At 40.6% G+C, this 16,851-nt stretch overlaps 1 protein-coding gene across 1 annotated transcript in view; it reads left to right on the top strand.

The window, feature by feature from the left end:
- Window positions 1–1,785: 1,785 nt before the first annotated feature.
- The window catches only part of SHQ1 (SHQ1, H/ACA ribonucleoprotein assembly factor), a 100,882-nt gene continuing 85,816 nt past the window's right edge, over window positions 1,786–16,851 (top strand). The window contains exons 1-4 of the mRNA XM_052641571.1: window positions 1,786–1,966; window positions 6,368–6,432; window positions 9,428–9,550; window positions 10,529–10,689. Of these exons, the coding sequence (XP_052497531.1) occupies window positions 1,824–1,966; window positions 6,368–6,432; window positions 9,428–9,550; window positions 10,529–10,689 (492 nt within the window). The 5' untranslated portion in view covers window positions 1,786–1,823. The remainder of the gene's footprint in view (window positions 1,967–6,367; window positions 6,433–9,427; window positions 9,551–10,528; window positions 10,690–16,851) is intronic.

The following is a 16,851-nucleotide window of genomic DNA, read 5'->3' as shown; positions in this document are numbered from 1 at the left end:
TGAAGCTGGGCACCCAAAGCTGGTGCTCTGGGACAACCCAGAGGGATGGGGTGGGGAGGGAAGAGGGAGGGGGGTTCAGGATGGTGGGACACATGTACACTCAGGGCTGATTCATGTCAGCGTATGGCAAAACCCACCACAACACTGTAAAGTAATTAGCCTCTAATTAAAACAAACAAACAAAAAAACTCCCAGATTTAAGCAGACTGACTTTTATTTTGAATTTTAAATTTTATATACTCCTATTGATATGCTGAGTCCTAATTCATTTTCAAGACTCATAAAAAGTTGGAGGTTGAAAAGGTTTTTAGGTTATCTGATCCACTGTCTCCGGAGATGACTTTCACTTGTCTTTCACTGATATTTAAAATCAGGAAATGAAAACATTTCTTGGACTATTCTAGTAACTGGTGGAATAACCGGAAACAAAATGACAGGGAAGGAAGGCCAAGGGAATATGCAGGGGAGGAGAGAGCCTAGTGGGAGAGGCACTGAGAGCGTATGGCCAGAATAAAAAGGAGAAATAAAAGGAGGAGAAATAAAAAAGACAGAAAAGAGGACCTCGAATAAGTGTAAGGAGAAAAGTGAGAAAAGGAAAGAGAAGAAAGTACAGAGGCATTGCTATTCGCCATTGCAGACACTAATATGATTTAAGTCAGATGTTATGGATTTTGGTAACTGTAAAATGCATGATTGTAAGACATATTGCTTAACCTTTGTGAGTCGTGTTCTTCGGCGTTCGTGGTGTAGATTAAACGAGATGAGTGGAATGGACGTTCACTAAACAAGCAAATTCTGTTCAATTAATGAGTTAGGAAAAGGAGAGAAAGTGGCAGAAACGGACAGAGGGAGAGAGGCACGCAGGGAAAGAGGAGGAGATAGAAATCGGTAGAAAATGAAGGAGGAGAGGGAGAAAGGGGTTATTGACAAAGCAAGTGAGAACTAAGGAAAACCACAGTAACGGTGTTTCTGTGGTTTCTGCGGTGACTGCTCCAACACACTCAGCCTCGACAACTTGCCGGGAACCTTGTCAGAGCTTCACAAGCACAAATGCATGCTATCTTCACACCGTGTCTACAAGGCTAGGGTTCTAACCTTATTTTATAGACGAGATATCTGAAGCATAGAGAGGTTCTGTAGCTTTCTCAAAGTCGTACTTCTGGGTATTGGAAAGAAAGAATTTAAACGCAGGTTTCACTGCCTGCAAAGCAGATGTTAAAATCATCTCTGCTGCTGCTGCTGCTAAGTCGCTTCAGTCGTGTCCGACTCTGCGACCCCAGAGACGGCAGCCCACCAGGCTCCCCCGTCCCTGGGATTCTCCAGGCAAGAACACTGGAGTGGGTTGCCATTTCCTTCTCCAATGCATGAAGATGAAAAGTGAAAGTAAAGTCACTCAGTCCTGTCCGACTCTGAGCGACCCCACGGACTGCAGCCTACCAGGCTCCTCCGTCCATGGGATTTTCCAGGCAAGAGTACTGGAGTGGGGTGCCATTGCCTTCTCCTAATAACCTTCAAAGAAGCTTAGTGGCTCTAAGGTGGATTCTTGCCCGGGTTCTTGCAAGTTATGCCCTGGGTTTAATTTCTGAGCACAAAGCCTCATTCCTCCGGTCCCTTCTCGATCTCCTAGCGCACAGCGTCTCGTCTCCATGGAAACCGGCGCGAGGCGGGATTTCCTCTTGCACGCACGCGCACTTCCGCCTAGAGCCGGAAGCACCTTGTCTAACAGCGGGTACCCGCGCGTGGGGACTTCTTGGAGAGTTTCAGTGGCAGGCCCGCGGCGGCTGCGAGAGTGGTCGACTTGGGCGCCCGATTTCGGCGTGGTGATGCTGACCCCGGCTTTCGATCTTAGCCAGGACCCTGACTTCCTGACTGTTGCTATCCGCGTGCCTTACGCCCGGGTCTCTGAGTTCGATGTCTATTTCGAGGGGGTCGATTTCAAATTCTACGCCAAGCCTTACTTTCTCAGGCGAGTTCCGGGTGTTTGGCTCTGAGAAGAGCATGTTTTGGGGATTCATTTATTCATTCATTAGATAACTGCTTATTCGAGGGAGGATGAAAGAACGGAGGAGGACTTTTCGGCGTCTCGACTGCCTTTTCTCGAGGTACCAGCAGCAGGTGCCGAGGAAGTGAACTCTTTCAGGCGTGCGCTCTGAATGCTGCAGAAGCTTATTGTTTCTTATATTTTCGTACATCCCCGCCTGGAGGAGATTCCGGAGCCACTTTAGAACGCAGTTTGGGACCATAATCGCCTTTCCTGTTTTTGTCCTGTCGCCCTAGTTCTTGTCCCTTTTCCTGTTTTCTTTTCCCTCTGCGTTAGTTCTCCTTGTCCCGAGACAGCTCACGCTGCCTTCCCTACTGACCTGTCGATTTGACTTTTTCAGTCCACGTCCTTTTCCTCTACCTCCTGGCTGACGCTTTCTGTTCCCTGAAATTTTCGCCTTTCTTGGTCCGGCTGATGCCAAAGTCTCCTTCACCTCTTCGTTGTTTGGTTCTTCTCTGTTTGATTTTACCCCTTCATTGTCGTCGTCGTCCGGCCAGCCTCAGGGAGGGACCTTCAGCTCTTGTTTGTTTACATTTTTCTCCCTGCAGAACCGTAACATCGGTGGTAACAGCTGACCTCTTCTCCCTCTCTGTGTGGTGGGCAAGCAGTGCGTTTAAGTGAAGGATTAAGTGCTTGTGTGCATTATCTCATTTAACCTGGATAGCGATCCTTGGAGATCAGTTCAGTTCAGTTCAGTCGCTCAGCCGTGTCGGACTCTGCGACCCCATGAATCGCAGCACTCCAGGATTCTGTCCATCACCAACTCCCGGAGTTCACTCAGACTCATGTCCATGGAGTCGGTGATCTCATCCGCTGTCGTCCCCTTCTCCTCCTGCCCCCAATCCCTCCCAGCCTCAGAGTCTTTTCCAGTCAGTCAACTCTTCACATGAGGTGGCCAAAGTATTGGAGTTTCAGCTTTAGCATCAGTCCTTCTAATAAACACCCAGGACTGATTTCCTTTAGAATGGACTCATTGGATCCTGCAGTCCAAGGGACTCTCAAGAGTCTTCTCCAACACCACAGTTCAAAAGCATCAATTCTTTGGTGCTCAGCTTTCTTCACAGTCCAACTCTCACATCCATACATGACCATAGGAAAAACCATACCCTTGACTAGACGGACCTTTGTTGGCAAAGTAATGTCTCTGCTTTTGAATATGCTATCTAGATTGGTCATAACTTTTCTTCCAAGAAGTAAGCGTCTTTTAATTTCATGGCTGCAGTCACCATCTGCAGTGATTTTGGAGCCCCCCAAAATAAAGTCTGATACTGTTTCCACTGTTTCCCCATCTATTTCCCATGAAGTGATGGGACCAATTGCCATGATCTTAGTTTTTGACTTCCCTGGTGGTCCAGTGGTTAAGAATCCTTGGAGATAGGCATCATTATTTAGAAGACATTTTAGAAGACACTGCCATATTATTCTTTCTCAACATTGTCAATACATTCTTTTATCCTTTCTACCGAGTGAAAATCCAGTCTCTTCATCTTTCTCATTCAAGTGCAGTTCCAGCCTACCCTTCCTGCCCAAGTACATTTCCAGTGCAGACATTCTTCTTGAGTTAAGCTATTAAGTACTTGGCCTGAACTTGTTCTGCTCAGGTATCCCTTTGGATCCACCTACTTGAATATGTTGTATAAAAGAGTGTCTGGATTTATACAAAGTGACCAGGGAAAGCCTGTTTGAAGAGGTAATATTAAAGCCAAAACATGAAGAATGGGAAGAAGATGATGTTAGCAAACAATTATTGACATTTTACTCCTAGTTAGTGCTTTATGTGAGTTTCCCTGGTGGCTCAGAGGTAAAGGGTCTGCCTGGAATGTGGGAGACCTGGGTTCGATCCCTGGGTTGGGGAAGATCCCCTGGAGAAGGAAGTGGCTACTCACTCCAGTACTCTTGCCTGGAGAATCCCATGGAGGGAGGAGCTTGGTAGGCTACAGTCCATGGGGTCGTAAAGAGTTGGACACGACTGAGCGACTTCACTTCACTTAGTGCTTTATGTGACTCACTTGATTTTAGGACAGTCTTACAAAGTAGGTTTTGTTATATACTCATGTTACAGATAAGGGCTCAGAGGCTCAGAGAAAAGATCTTAAATGAGATAGGATGATAAAATTAAGTAATTACAATGAAAGAAATATTTCAAAATAAAAGTCACTTGCTTAATTAAGTTTGGGAGATTTGGTGAAGACCCAGTAAGCAGCTACATGTGAAGCAGTTTATAGAGTACTTTTTATACAAATGTATCCATTCCTAGAGTAGCAGAGGCTTGGGGGTTGGGCACATGTGAGTGTCAGCACACTTATAGTTCTGTGACTTTTGGCAAGTTATTCAGTCTCTGTAAGTTTCCTAGTCTGTTAAGTGGGACTAATATTAGTGGTTTTAAAGAGTTGATGTGAGGTTTGAGATAATGCATGTATAATCCTTATTACTGTGCCTGATAATTAACTATGCATTCAAAATGGTAGGTATTATTATTTATTAAGGGATCGTATTGTTGCAATTATCTGCTGCCGATAACCAATCAAACCTGTGTAAAATAACAATTCTTTAACTCCCTCTGCTGGTTTTTGTGCCTTGGTTTGGTAAGAGCTTGGCTGAAATGTTCTGGCTTAAGGTCTTTAGTTTAGTCATGTGTTGGCTGGACCTGGGACAGGAAGGGCTAAAGCAGCTGGAGACTTACAGGGCAGGTGAAGGAGGGAATCTCTTTTCATGTGGTCTCAGGACCTCCCTATGTGGTCTCATGTGTGATTCCTGCAGGGAGCTGCATCCCTACCATGACAGCTGAAATTTTTAAGAGTAAATATTTCCGGGAGCAAGACAGAATCCATATCATCTTTTATAACCTAACCTCAGAAATCACAGTGTCACTTCTGCTGTATTGTTTTGGGTAAACAATTCTAGAAGCCCACTCAGTTTTAAGGGGAGGGGACATAGATTGCATCATTGGGAGGAATGATGTGAGATAGGTCATCTTTGGAAATGCAGTTTGCTACAGTATACCAGAGATGAATAAAACCTTACCCCTCTCCTTGAGGAACTGAGTGTTTAGCAGGGAAGGCAGATCTGTTCGAAGATACTGTTTTGCCATCATGCATTAAGAATTTAACCCTGTACTTATAAAGAGTTTAGGAGAAGGGAGATGATAACAATAGTTTACATTTTCCGAATGGTTGCCTATTGTACTAGCCACTAAGCTTTTTGTATTATCCTTTCTTTCTCACAGCAACCCTCAGATAGATTCTATTATTTTTTACTTTTTATAAATGAGGAATATGAACTTTGAAGTTAATTAACTTGTGGTACAAAGAAAGTTACAGAGCTAGTAAATGGAACAACTTGGACTTAATTTAGACTCTGAAGGTAAAGTTCATATTTGTATCCATTGCATAACAAATTTATTCGTAACTGAATTTTTATACTAGGTTTAGAAGGGATTTTTGTTTCGAAAATGTGTTATAGCTTCAGGAAACATTAAGATCAAAGGTAAGTAGGGATAAAGCCCTGTACCTTTTGGGGTCTGCCAAGATGGATGATGATGATAATGGTGATGGTGTTAGAATAGGGAATAAGGAGGAGGGGGGTTTGGGAGGAAAGTAGGTTCATATTTTAAGTCTGGAGTGGAATGGATCTGGCCTCATATATAGTACAGGTGAATTTAAATTGTCTAGCCAATATCAAGCAGCCATGGAAACTTTTGTAATAGAAAAGTGACAGATTTCTGTTTTAGAAAAATTCTTTTGGGGACTCAGTTAGAGCATTGATTGACCCAGAGTAAAACTGGGAACAGGGAAATCAGTTCATATTCTTTAGCAGGAAAGAGGGGGAAATCCCTATACAGTAATAATGAGATTTACAAAAACACTTTTGCTTTCTGCCTTTTTTTAAAAAAAGTAGTAACTTACCCAATATAAACAATTGGTTTTATTGGTTCTTTATTCTTTCTCATATTTTTGTTTCTTTTCTTTTTGGAAGCCAATTAGTATACTTTTATTGAGCCCATCCTGTGTCAGTCATCAGGTATATAAATAACTCATATTAGGAAGGGAAAGTACTATAACAGTAGTGATAGCTAGTATTTATTGTGGCTTTTCTTTTTTAAGTGTTTTATCAGTGACTAGTGCCTATTCAAACAGAAAAATGAGTCATCTCTGATTCCTATTTTCTTAGCTAGGGAAGAAATATAAGTTATTTAGTTTATAAAATTCAAGTGCCGAGGAATATCTTTTTAAATGGTTGATAGATTTCAGTGCTTGATGCTTACTATCATGCTTTATGATGCTTTGTAATTTAAGGACTTCATGAGACCTTTTATTACATCTGCAGGTTAACCCTTCCTGGAAGAATTGTAGAAAATGGAAATGAGCAGGGGTCCTATGATGCAGATAAAGGTATTGCCCTTGGAATTTTCTGTTCGTTTTTTTTCTTTGAATTCTTCATGTTGGTGTAGCTCCATAATAATCTCAGGTTATGGCGCCCTTTAGGTGAATGGTGAGTGCAGTCTGTCCCTGCCACTCTTTATTCTTTCTTAATGTCCAGTGCCTGTTATTCATGGAGTTCTTAACAGTTACAGTTTCCCCAGCCCTTTAAATTATACTTCACATTGTTCTTTAAAGTTTAATTAGTTAAATACTCTGGCTCTGTTTTCTGAAGGTTTTATTTCCTACTTATCCCTACATTCTGGAAGTGTTTAAAAGTTAAAGTTAGGTTGTGGGAGGTGACTGATAAGAAAAGAAGTGGATGATTTTTGTAAGCTGTGAGTCAAATGTTTCTAAGACAGTGTTTTTTAGAATTTTAAAAATTTATTTTTTGTTTAAGTATAATTGATTTACAGTGTTGTTAGTTTCAGGTATACGGCAAAGTGATTCAGATGTATATATATTATTTTTTCCCATTACTATTTTCAGTCTTAAAATATAATTATGTGTAGGTGAGAGAGAAACTGTCCATACAGGACTTTTAAAGACTGATTGAATTTTCTTCTCTTAATTGATAAGCCCTTCATTTCAGCTCATCTTGAAACCATTTATTTTCCTTCTGTAGAAGTCACTGGATTTTCCTTTGTCAGTGAATCTGGAATAAGAATACCTTGTGTACTGTTATGTGATTTATTCAGTGAATATTGACCTCAATGAACTAGGGTAATAGAGGAAAGGTGGAATGAAAGAGTTAAATGACCAAGTTCTAACCCATAACACAGTATAACTGATGTGATGAAGTACAATGAAACTGCCTTTCTAGGTAGTAAATCTGCCTTTAATTGCAGATAAGCTGCATGCTGAAGCATAGTTATTAAATCTTGAAAGTAAATGGGGTTTTAGGAAAGTTAAATATGTGGAAATATTTGGATTTAGTTGTGTTTGATATATTAGAATATGGCTAAGTACACTGAAAGAGGTAAAATGTTTTAAAATGTAAGAGTAGTGAATAATGTCAGAGAAGGCAATGGCACACCACTCCAGTGCTCTTGCCTGGAAAGTCCCATGGACAGAGGAGCCTGGTGGGCTGCAGTCCATGGGGTCACGAAGAGTCGGACATGACTGAGCGACTTCCTTTTCACTTTTCACTTTTATGCATTGGAGAAGGAAATGGCAACCCACTCCAGTGTTCTTGCCTGGAGAATCCCAGGGACGGGGGAGCCTGGTGGGCTGCTGTCTCTGGGGTTGCACAGAGTCGGACACGACTGAAGTGACTTAGCAGCAGCAGCAGCAGCAGCAGCAGCAGCAGTAGTGAATAATGTAATCTATTCATAGGGGAACCTAGATGAAAGTGATAAACCCTGTTAAGGGAAAAAAAGAAGTACATAGATGGAATTTGGGTTTGCATTAGACAGGCTTTAGGGATATATCTCTTACGATATCAAAGAACTTTATCAAGCCATCATTGCCTTATTTAAGATTTTGTGTATATTTGAAATGGCTGCTATTCTTCATTGGATTCGATTCAGTTCAGTCGCTCAGTCGTGTCTGACTCTTTGTGACTCTGTGGACTGCAGCACACCAGGCCTCCCTGTCCATCACCAACTCCCAGAGTTTACCCAAACTCATGTCCATTGAGTCAGTGATGCCATCCAACCATCTCATCCTCTGTCCCCTTCTCCTCCCACCTTCAATCTTTCCCAGCATCAGGGTCTTATCAGATGAGTCATTTCTTCGCATCAAGTGGCCGAAGTATTGGAGTTTCAGCTTCAGCATCAGTCCTTCCAATGAATATTCAGAACCGATTTCCTTTAGGATGGACTGGTTGGATCTCCTTGCAGTCCAAGGGACTCTCAAGAGTCTTCTCCAACACCATAGTTCAAAAGCATCAATACTTCAGTACTCAGCTTTCTTTATAGTCCAACTCTCACATCCATACAGGACTACTGGAAAAACCATAGCTTTGACTAGATGGACCTTTGTTGGCAAAGTAATGTCTCTGCTTTCATATGCTCTCTAGGTTGGTCATAACTTTTCTTCCAAGGAGTAAGCATCTTTTAATTTCATGGCTGCAGTCACCATCTGCAGTGATTTTGGAGCCCCCCAAAATAAAGTCTGTCACTGTTTTCACTGTTTCCCCATCTATTTCCCATGAAGTGATGGGACCAGATGCCATGGTCTTAGTTTTCTGAATGTTGAGCTTTAAGCCAACTTTTTCACTCTCCTCTTTCACTTTCATCAAGAGGCTCTTTAGTTCTTCTTTGCTTTCTGCCATATCGGTGGTGTCATCTGCATATCTGAAGTTATTGATATTTCTCCTGGCAATCCTGATTCCAGCTTGTGTTCCTTCCAGCCCAGCATTTCTCATGATGTACTCTGCATAGAAGTTAAATAAGCAAGGTGACAATATACCTTGACGTACTCCTTTTCCTATTTGGAACCAGTCTGTTGTTCCATGTCCAGTTCTAACTGTTGCTTCCTGACCTGCATATAGGTTTCTTAAGAGGCAGGTCAGGTGGTCTGGTATTCCTGTCTCTTTAAGAATTTTTCAGTTTGTTGTTCTTCATTGGACTAGATATCTTGATTTCACCTCCTCCCCACCCAGGCTAGAAATAAATCTTATGAGTAGCTATAGTTGACCCTAAGCTATTGCCTTCTCAGGCCATTGTGTTTTTGACCTGAACTTTTAATGTTATCAGTAGGTGAATATGATATTGGGTTAGATTTAAGCATTCTGCAGCTTTAACAGATTAATTCTCGTAGAGGGGACAGCTGAATCAGTGATTCTGAAAAACCTTGTTTGAGCCTTTCCCTATCTTGATTTTTATTTACTAACTATGTAATAAGGGCATAATTTTGGAGCTCTGTGAAATAAAATTATAATTCTGAGATGTCTGTTTCTTAGGTATGTTTATGAAGTGTTTGAGTATTTTAATTTAGCTAAGCATAGAACCCATTTATCTTTAAGGAATTTTTACCATTCGGTTGCCCAAAGAAACTCCTGGCCAACATTTTGAAGGGCTGAACATGTTAACTGCTCTGCTGGCACCAAGAAAATCCAGGACTGCAAAACCACTTGTGGAAGAGATAGGTATGTCTATTGCAGTTGGGAGAAAATGCAGGTAAATGAATATTTGGAATGCTGTGTGTTTCTCAAGGAAAAGGGATATAGCACATAGGAATTAGGAGAAAATACTTCCGATGACAAGATGAGGAGATCAGGTAACACCATATGAAAATAGTTCATTTGTTGACATTTAATTTAAGACATAATGAACTCTGTTAAACCAGTAGGTCAGTCATTTTTTGGGACCAATTGAGGCAGCGTCTCTGTGTTTGGCAAAATATTGGCCTCTTGAGCTAAAATCAGAAGCCTGCAATTCAGTGTAAGCAGAAAGCAAACACCACCCAGGTCAAAGAGGTGGATCATCTCCCACGCCCTGGAATCTTATCCTGGTTATTTCTCGCTCCTGACTCTCCGAGGTAACCACTACCTTCAGTGTTACCTGTTTTTGAATTAGATCAATATATATATATAATCCATTACAGTAATGATCTTTGTTGTCTAGCTTCTTTCGCTTAACATTTTTGTGAGATTTATCCATGTATAGCTGAGGTCTGTTTGTTTTTATTGTGTTATTGTTTATATATCCTACCATTGATGGAACTTTGGCTTGGTTCCTTTTTTTTTTTTGGTCTAATAAGAATAGTGAGGTGAAGGCTGGGTAAAATAGGTGAATGGGATTAAGACATACAGACTTCCAATTTTATAATAAGGAAACCACGGGGATGTAATATACAGCATAAGGAATCAGGTCAATAGTACTGTAATTACTTTATATGGGGACAGATGGTGATCAATTTGTAATGTTTGCAAATATCAAATTATTATATAGTACACCCAGAATGGACCTAGTATGACACATTAACATATTAAGAAAAAAAAAAGAGAATAGCAGGAGTATTCTTTTGGGGTACATGGACAGACACTTTTTCCCTATACTTTTTCTTCCCCAAGTTGTACCTAGGAAATCTGGTGCTTTAATGAACTAGTACTTTACATATTTAGGCGCTTCTGAGGTTTCTGAGGAAGGAGTGGAAGATGACGATGATGAGTTTGATTGGGAAATTGAACAGTCCCCCTATGAAGAGGTACCAGAAAGTGCCTTGAATCCAAACTGCCGCTACGGGTTTGGAAACTTGCGCTCAGGAGTGTTTCAGCGGCTGCAGGTATGTTTTTCTAAAAGACCTTGGTATATACCAAGGGTTTGACCATTTGAATAGTTTTATTTCAGTTCTGCTCATACCTGGAGGTTTTTTTATGAAGATAGTAGGAGATGTTGTATTTAGAGCGCAAACCACAACTCCTCGAGTGTGATTGTTACACAGACAGTCACTCCCTTCCGTGTCACTGTCTGTGTGGCCCAGTCTCATTGTGCTTATACATGAAAGATGTCCTGGTACTTTCTTTTTTCTCCACTTACAGTTGTTATTTTAGACATGAAGTTTCCAAAATACAGAACAGAACCCCTCTCTCCTCATACTTCCTGAAAAGCTGCATGTTTTATGCTTCTAAGAAATGGAAATTGTTTACTTGTGGCATGATGTCTCTTCTGTTTGATATGTAAATGAAGCAGAATATTCTTGATGAGAAGAGGTTTCCGTCTTTGGATCAAGTTGTTTAGTGTTTAGTGTACTGTAGGCACTTTCTGTATTTACTCTTCGTGGGGTTTGAGTGGAATCTTTTGTTAAAATCTGCTCTTTGGTAAGTTAGGCTGAAAAAGGAATGACATCACTCTCTTCCTCAGACAACGTAGGAAATTCTATTTCATGAATGAAATGGAAATTTTGGATTATTTTCTACTTTAGTTATAGAAAGCAATATAGTTGATGTCTCACTTAAAAATTTATTTTTTTATTTACTTATTGAACTTTTTGGTCTAGTTTTACTTTTTTTTTTAAATAGAATGTCACATGATTGGAACCATGCAACATGTAAACATGTAGCCTTTTCAGATTGGCTTCTTTTTTAGTAATATGTGTTTAAGTTTCCTTCATGTCTTTTCATGACTTGATAGCTCATTTCTTTCTTTTTTTTTTTTTCCTCTGACTGGAATAGAGCCTCAGCCCTTAGCAGTAAAAGTGCAGAGCCCTAACCACTGGACTGCCAGGGAGTCCCCTTAATTTTTTTTAATGAAAGAAACATGTGATGAACAGTTTTTTATTTTAACTTCATTCCTTCTGGGTAGCGGATGTTAGACCTGCTTAGCATGTGGTTTATTACAGTGAGACATATTTGAGTCTGCTAAGGAAAGGTAAAGGATCTATGTGTTGGTCCTACTTGTACCTCTGTTTAAATTTGGAATTCAGGCCAGTTATTTGACCACAAATAAATTCTGTCTCCTCTTTGTAAAACAGCGAAAAATTTGCTCACCTACTTTATAAGGCTGTTTAGAAAATTTACGGAGATGCTACGTTTGAAAACTCTTGAAAAAAAATAGATTAGCATGCTTGAAAGAATTCTGCCCTTAAGAAATTTAAAATGCTCTCAAAACTTCTTAAAGGGAACAAAATTGGGATTTACTTAAGAGCAAAAAATACTAATGAGATATTTCATTCAAACGCCTTATATGTTTTTCTGCTGAGTTATGGTTTCTCCATATTCTCTCTCCCTAACCAAATTTCCTGGTTATCTCTCAGGTAGTAAGAATAGAATCAAGTTTTTTCTACAGCAGAAACTACAGTAAATGGACCTCAGTTGTTGGGCAGAGAGTCGTCTGTGGTTAATCTTTTGGAGATTACCTGTCTAAATCTATAAATGAATGAGAGAAGACTCCTGCAGGCTAAGGACAGATTGTACATTCAGTCTGAAAGTGCTTGTTGATGCCAAGGAACGTGGTTTCTTCATTACTGCCGCTGTAGAGGGAAGAGCCTCTCAAGGGGTTTCTGCCGCATTGCTGAGAAGATGCAGGACTGCCATGATGTGAGCCCAGGCCAAGTCCCTGGGAGGTCAGAAATTCTTGTATCTGTTGAAAATGTTCACTAAGTTAGTAATTTAGGTTGAATTAAGAGATAAGTTATTAAACAATGTTCTTTTTATCTTTGAATGTCTTGTCTAATGCCCTGAATCTCTATAGTTTCCTGTCTCCCAGCTTAAAAAAAACATAAGTGCATCATCCTCACATTTTTGAAGCCTTCCTGTAGCTCTTCCTGACTGCATCCCTCTGAACCTTGCTATTATAAACAATTTGAATGCCTCTTGTCTTCAACAGAGGGAAAAACAAAATGCATTTGAGAAAATTCTAAAGGATAATGTAAATAGCAATACTATTAACAGTGCAGGTGTATTACCCCACATGTACAATGTAGGGATCACAAAAAGTTCTGAAACTAAAAGTTCTTTGGATTGAGTTTGATGACATGACCTGATCAGAGCTGATGAGTTTTTCATTAATTAAAAGAAAAAATCCTGCTTAGTGTGCATATTCAAAGATTTTGCCGTAGAAATAGCAATGAATTTAAATACGGTGTGCTGCCCCAGACTTCTTAGAGGGGATTAAGTAACACATGGATTGTAGGTACACCATTACTTTTCTAAACTCTTTTAAGAGTGAATCCTGAAGCTCAGCCCTCTCTGGGGAACTTGGGTAGACTGTGGACCTCAGTGACAGCTAATGGACAGTATCTGGACCTCCGGTGACAGCTAGCAGCTGGTATGTGTGTCCCTGAGAGGCAGTGGGCTGGGCTCCACGTCACCATTCTGTCGTGGCCTCATCACTGTCGTACGTGCATATTCTACCACTGGACAAACCAATGTGTAGTTTTTAAATATTGTGTTTTCTCATATGGATTAAATGTGAGGTTTGCGGTGTCCTTCATGACAGTTTGGAAATGTCAGAACTTTTGAAAATCATGTGTGAATCAAGATGCCAGTAATTAAAGGATGCTGTCTTCAGGGTATTAAGGTACATGTGTTTTATGTGATTGTGCCACAAAAATCTTCCATAACTTGTATTACTTGCAGAGTTCAATTGCATTTATAAGTGTTCTGTTTGTGAGATTCATGTCATGCGATGAAAAACTGAGCAATCATGTAAGATTAATGTGTAAGACCTTTTTTATGGATTGTAAAGAAATTCTTTTTATTTTTAGAAATTTTATTATTTAAAAATTTTTTAAATTGCAGTATAGTTGATTTATGATATTGTGTTAGTTTCAGGTGTACAGCAAAGTGATTCAATTATACATGCATACATACATATATGGGTGTATATATATGTATATTTCAGATACTTTCCCATTATAGGTTATTAGAAAATGTTGACTATAATTCCCTATGCTATACAGTAGGTCCTTGTTGATTATCTATATTTTACATGTGGTAGTGTGTATATGTCAGTACCAAACTCTTACTTAGTTTATGTCCACCCCACGTGATCCCCAAGACCTTTTTCTACTAGTAAACGAGCTGGAGGAAACTGAGACCATTATTGCATAAAAAAAAACTTTGAGAACATATTTTCTATTTTAAATGATGTGCTTAAGAAACCACCATTTACAGTTCCTCTGGTTCTGCCTTTGGATGAGAAAATATCCATAAAATTTTGTTGACTCATATTTTATTAACATTTTTACAGTCTCTTTCCACCCACCCTCCATTAAATGAAATACAGCTTAATTTTTCTCTGATGATAAAAGCAATATATATTCATTATAAAGATACAATATAAGAAAGAAAGTAAAACATCATCCATAATTCCAGTACCCAGGTATCTTCTCGGAATTGAATTATTTAACCCTTTATTGGGGGATAGTGTATAGTCTTTCATGTTTATTTCCCACCAGCCATTTACACAGGGTTTGCTTGTGACTTCTGTATTTTATACTAATACTAAGAAGGAAATAAAATTACTTTTGCTGAAACAAATTCTCTGTCACCACCCTGCCCCCATACACACGTGTACACGCTCACCCACACTGCACCCCCTGCCACCCCCGCCAGCCCCGGCCCGCCAACACACACACTGTTTCCTTTTTGAAATTTCTGCCAGCCACAGGGCGCCTTTGGAAAACTGCCCTGGCAGTTCCAAGTCAGGGCTTCTAACCAGGCTTCTGGCGTCAGTGGCTGCCAGCAGCAACAATCCTCGAGTCTCTGGACTCCCACCCAGAGGCTCCCGGGACCACTGCTGCCAGCAGCCGCAGGATGCTGGCCTGCCAGCCCTTTCCTTCTCTCAGCTACACTGGGGACCTGAAGCTGTTGTTTCCAGGAGACCTACTGGCCTGATGGGCACACAGTTATTCATTTTCTCTCTGGAGAGTCTCTGCCTTCACTCTGCTGAAACTCACATTAGCCTTGTTTAGATCCCACATGACCTTTTCTTGGTGCTGCCCATCTTTAAATAGTTTTCCCAGTGCTGACCTTAGCAGTACTTTCAAAATGAAAGAAAAACAAGAATCATTTTCGCCTTGTTGTAGTGTGTCATTTCTCGTCCTCTTCTCTTCCTTTCTCTTGTTTGACAGATGCCTTAGATTTCACTGCTCCAAGCTAACTTCACTTTTTAGTTTGTTCCAGTTTCACACTCCCCGCCCCCCACCATGCTGCCCAAGGCCTGCCTCACTGCCCCTGCTGTCTCTGTGGTTGAGGAGGTGATGTCAGGCAGGTGAGGAAGCAGAGGAGAGAGAAAGAGTCCAGGTTGTCCTGCTCAGGGAAGAGATATATCTGAAAAATTAAACTAGAGCTCTGAAAGTGTTTTCCCCTGGAAGCCTTGCTGCACGCTTGTAAACTCTGTATTGCGAGTGCTCTATTTCCAGTTTATTTTGAATTGAGTAAATTTGTGGGCTGCCCAGAGAATCTAACTATGATTTATAATCATGTATCTTTAGGAAAATTCACTCTGAGCCTCCCAAAAGTAAATTGTGAAAGAACTCTTGGAATGTAGATTTTTCCAAGTTTGGGGATCTGTTTTTTCCCCAGAAGGTTTGTGCTCTGAAGTATTCAGATATTCTGGATGTGACTTCCAAAAATGAAAGAGCCCCTGGGCCCCTTCATTCTACTAGGATATGCTTACATTAAGTGTTGGTGATATTTTGTTGTTCAGTTGCTAAGTTGTGTCTGACTCTTTGCAACCCCATGGATGGCAGCAGGCCAGACTTCCCTGTCCTTTACTGTCTTTCAGAGTGTGCTCAGATTTCATGTCAGTTGAGTCAGTGATACTATCTAACCATCTCATCCTCTGCCACCCTTTTCTCCTTTTGCCTTCAGTCTTGGCCAGCATCAGGGGCTTTCCCAGTGAGTTGACTCTTCACATCAGGTGGCCAGGCGCTCAGCCTTCTTTATGGTCCGGCTCTCACATCTGTACATGACTACTGGAAAAACCATAGCTGATGTTACTTTAGCTCAATGTATTGTGGTAGGGCTGAGAGGTTTTTTTCGGAGGTTTTTTTTTTTTTTTTTTTAATTGTAGGAATTCTGATGGTGTGGAGAGTTCTGTATCTTAGTCTCTCCCTGGCAGATTCCATATGCTGCTGCTGCTAAGTCGCTTCAGTCGTGTCTGACTCTGTGCGACCCCAAAGACAGCAGCCCACCAGGCTCCGCTGTCCCTGGGATTCTCCAGGCAAGAATGCTGGAGTGGGTTGCCATTTCCTTCTCCAGTGCATGAAAGTGAAAAGTGAAAGTGAAGTCGCTCAGTCATATCCGACTCTTCGAGACCCCATGGACTGCAGCCCACCAGTCTCCTTCGTCCTTGGGATTTTCCAGGCAAGAGTACTGGAGTGGGGTGCCATTGCCTTCTCTGGGCAGATTCTGTATAGCTGATTTCATTGTAGTGATTTTGCTGTGCCACAGCTGTTGGCTTTAAGCCTGGGCATCAATCACCAACCAATCGTTCTATTTACAAGTCTTTTAACAGTTTGCCTTCACAAACCTCTACCAAGTTATTTCCCTTGATTTCTTTTCAACTAATAATCTTCAAGCTGCTTCCGGTTTGCTTACTTATCCCTTGCAGTTGGTGGTGGGAATGGGGAGATTGAAGAAAGAAAAAAGAGCTTTAGAAATATTTTGTATAGTATGAGGTTTTTTCCCTTCATAATTCTAGTCAAAAGGAAAAAGACCATATGGAATGTAGGTGGTTTTACTAATACAGGTGTTTTTTGTAGAGTTGGACTTAGGAAACATGTGGTAATGTTGAATATTACTTTGGATTAGATTTTTAAATTTTCAAGTGGAAATTATGTCTATTAAAATTGTCCTTAAAAATTCTTGTTAGGGATGAAAAGGGGCAAGGAAATAATGACAGAGCCCAGAGTTGGCTTGGCCTTGGGGGCCTGACTAAAAAGACTACATTTCTCTTCAAGGGGAGTATCTACAGGGACATGAAAATTGTCTAAGTTTTG

The sequence above is a fragment of the Budorcas taxicolor genome, chromosome 1, assembly GCF_023091745.1.
Source record: "Budorcas taxicolor isolate Tak-1 chromosome 1, Takin1.1, whole genome shotgun sequence".
In the NCBI taxonomy this organism is placed as follows: domain Eukaryota; kingdom Metazoa; phylum Chordata; class Mammalia; order Artiodactyla; family Bovidae; genus Budorcas; species Budorcas taxicolor.
The sequence above is the reverse complement of the archived record's forward strand: the minus strand, read 5'-3'. Positions and strand labels throughout refer to the sequence as shown.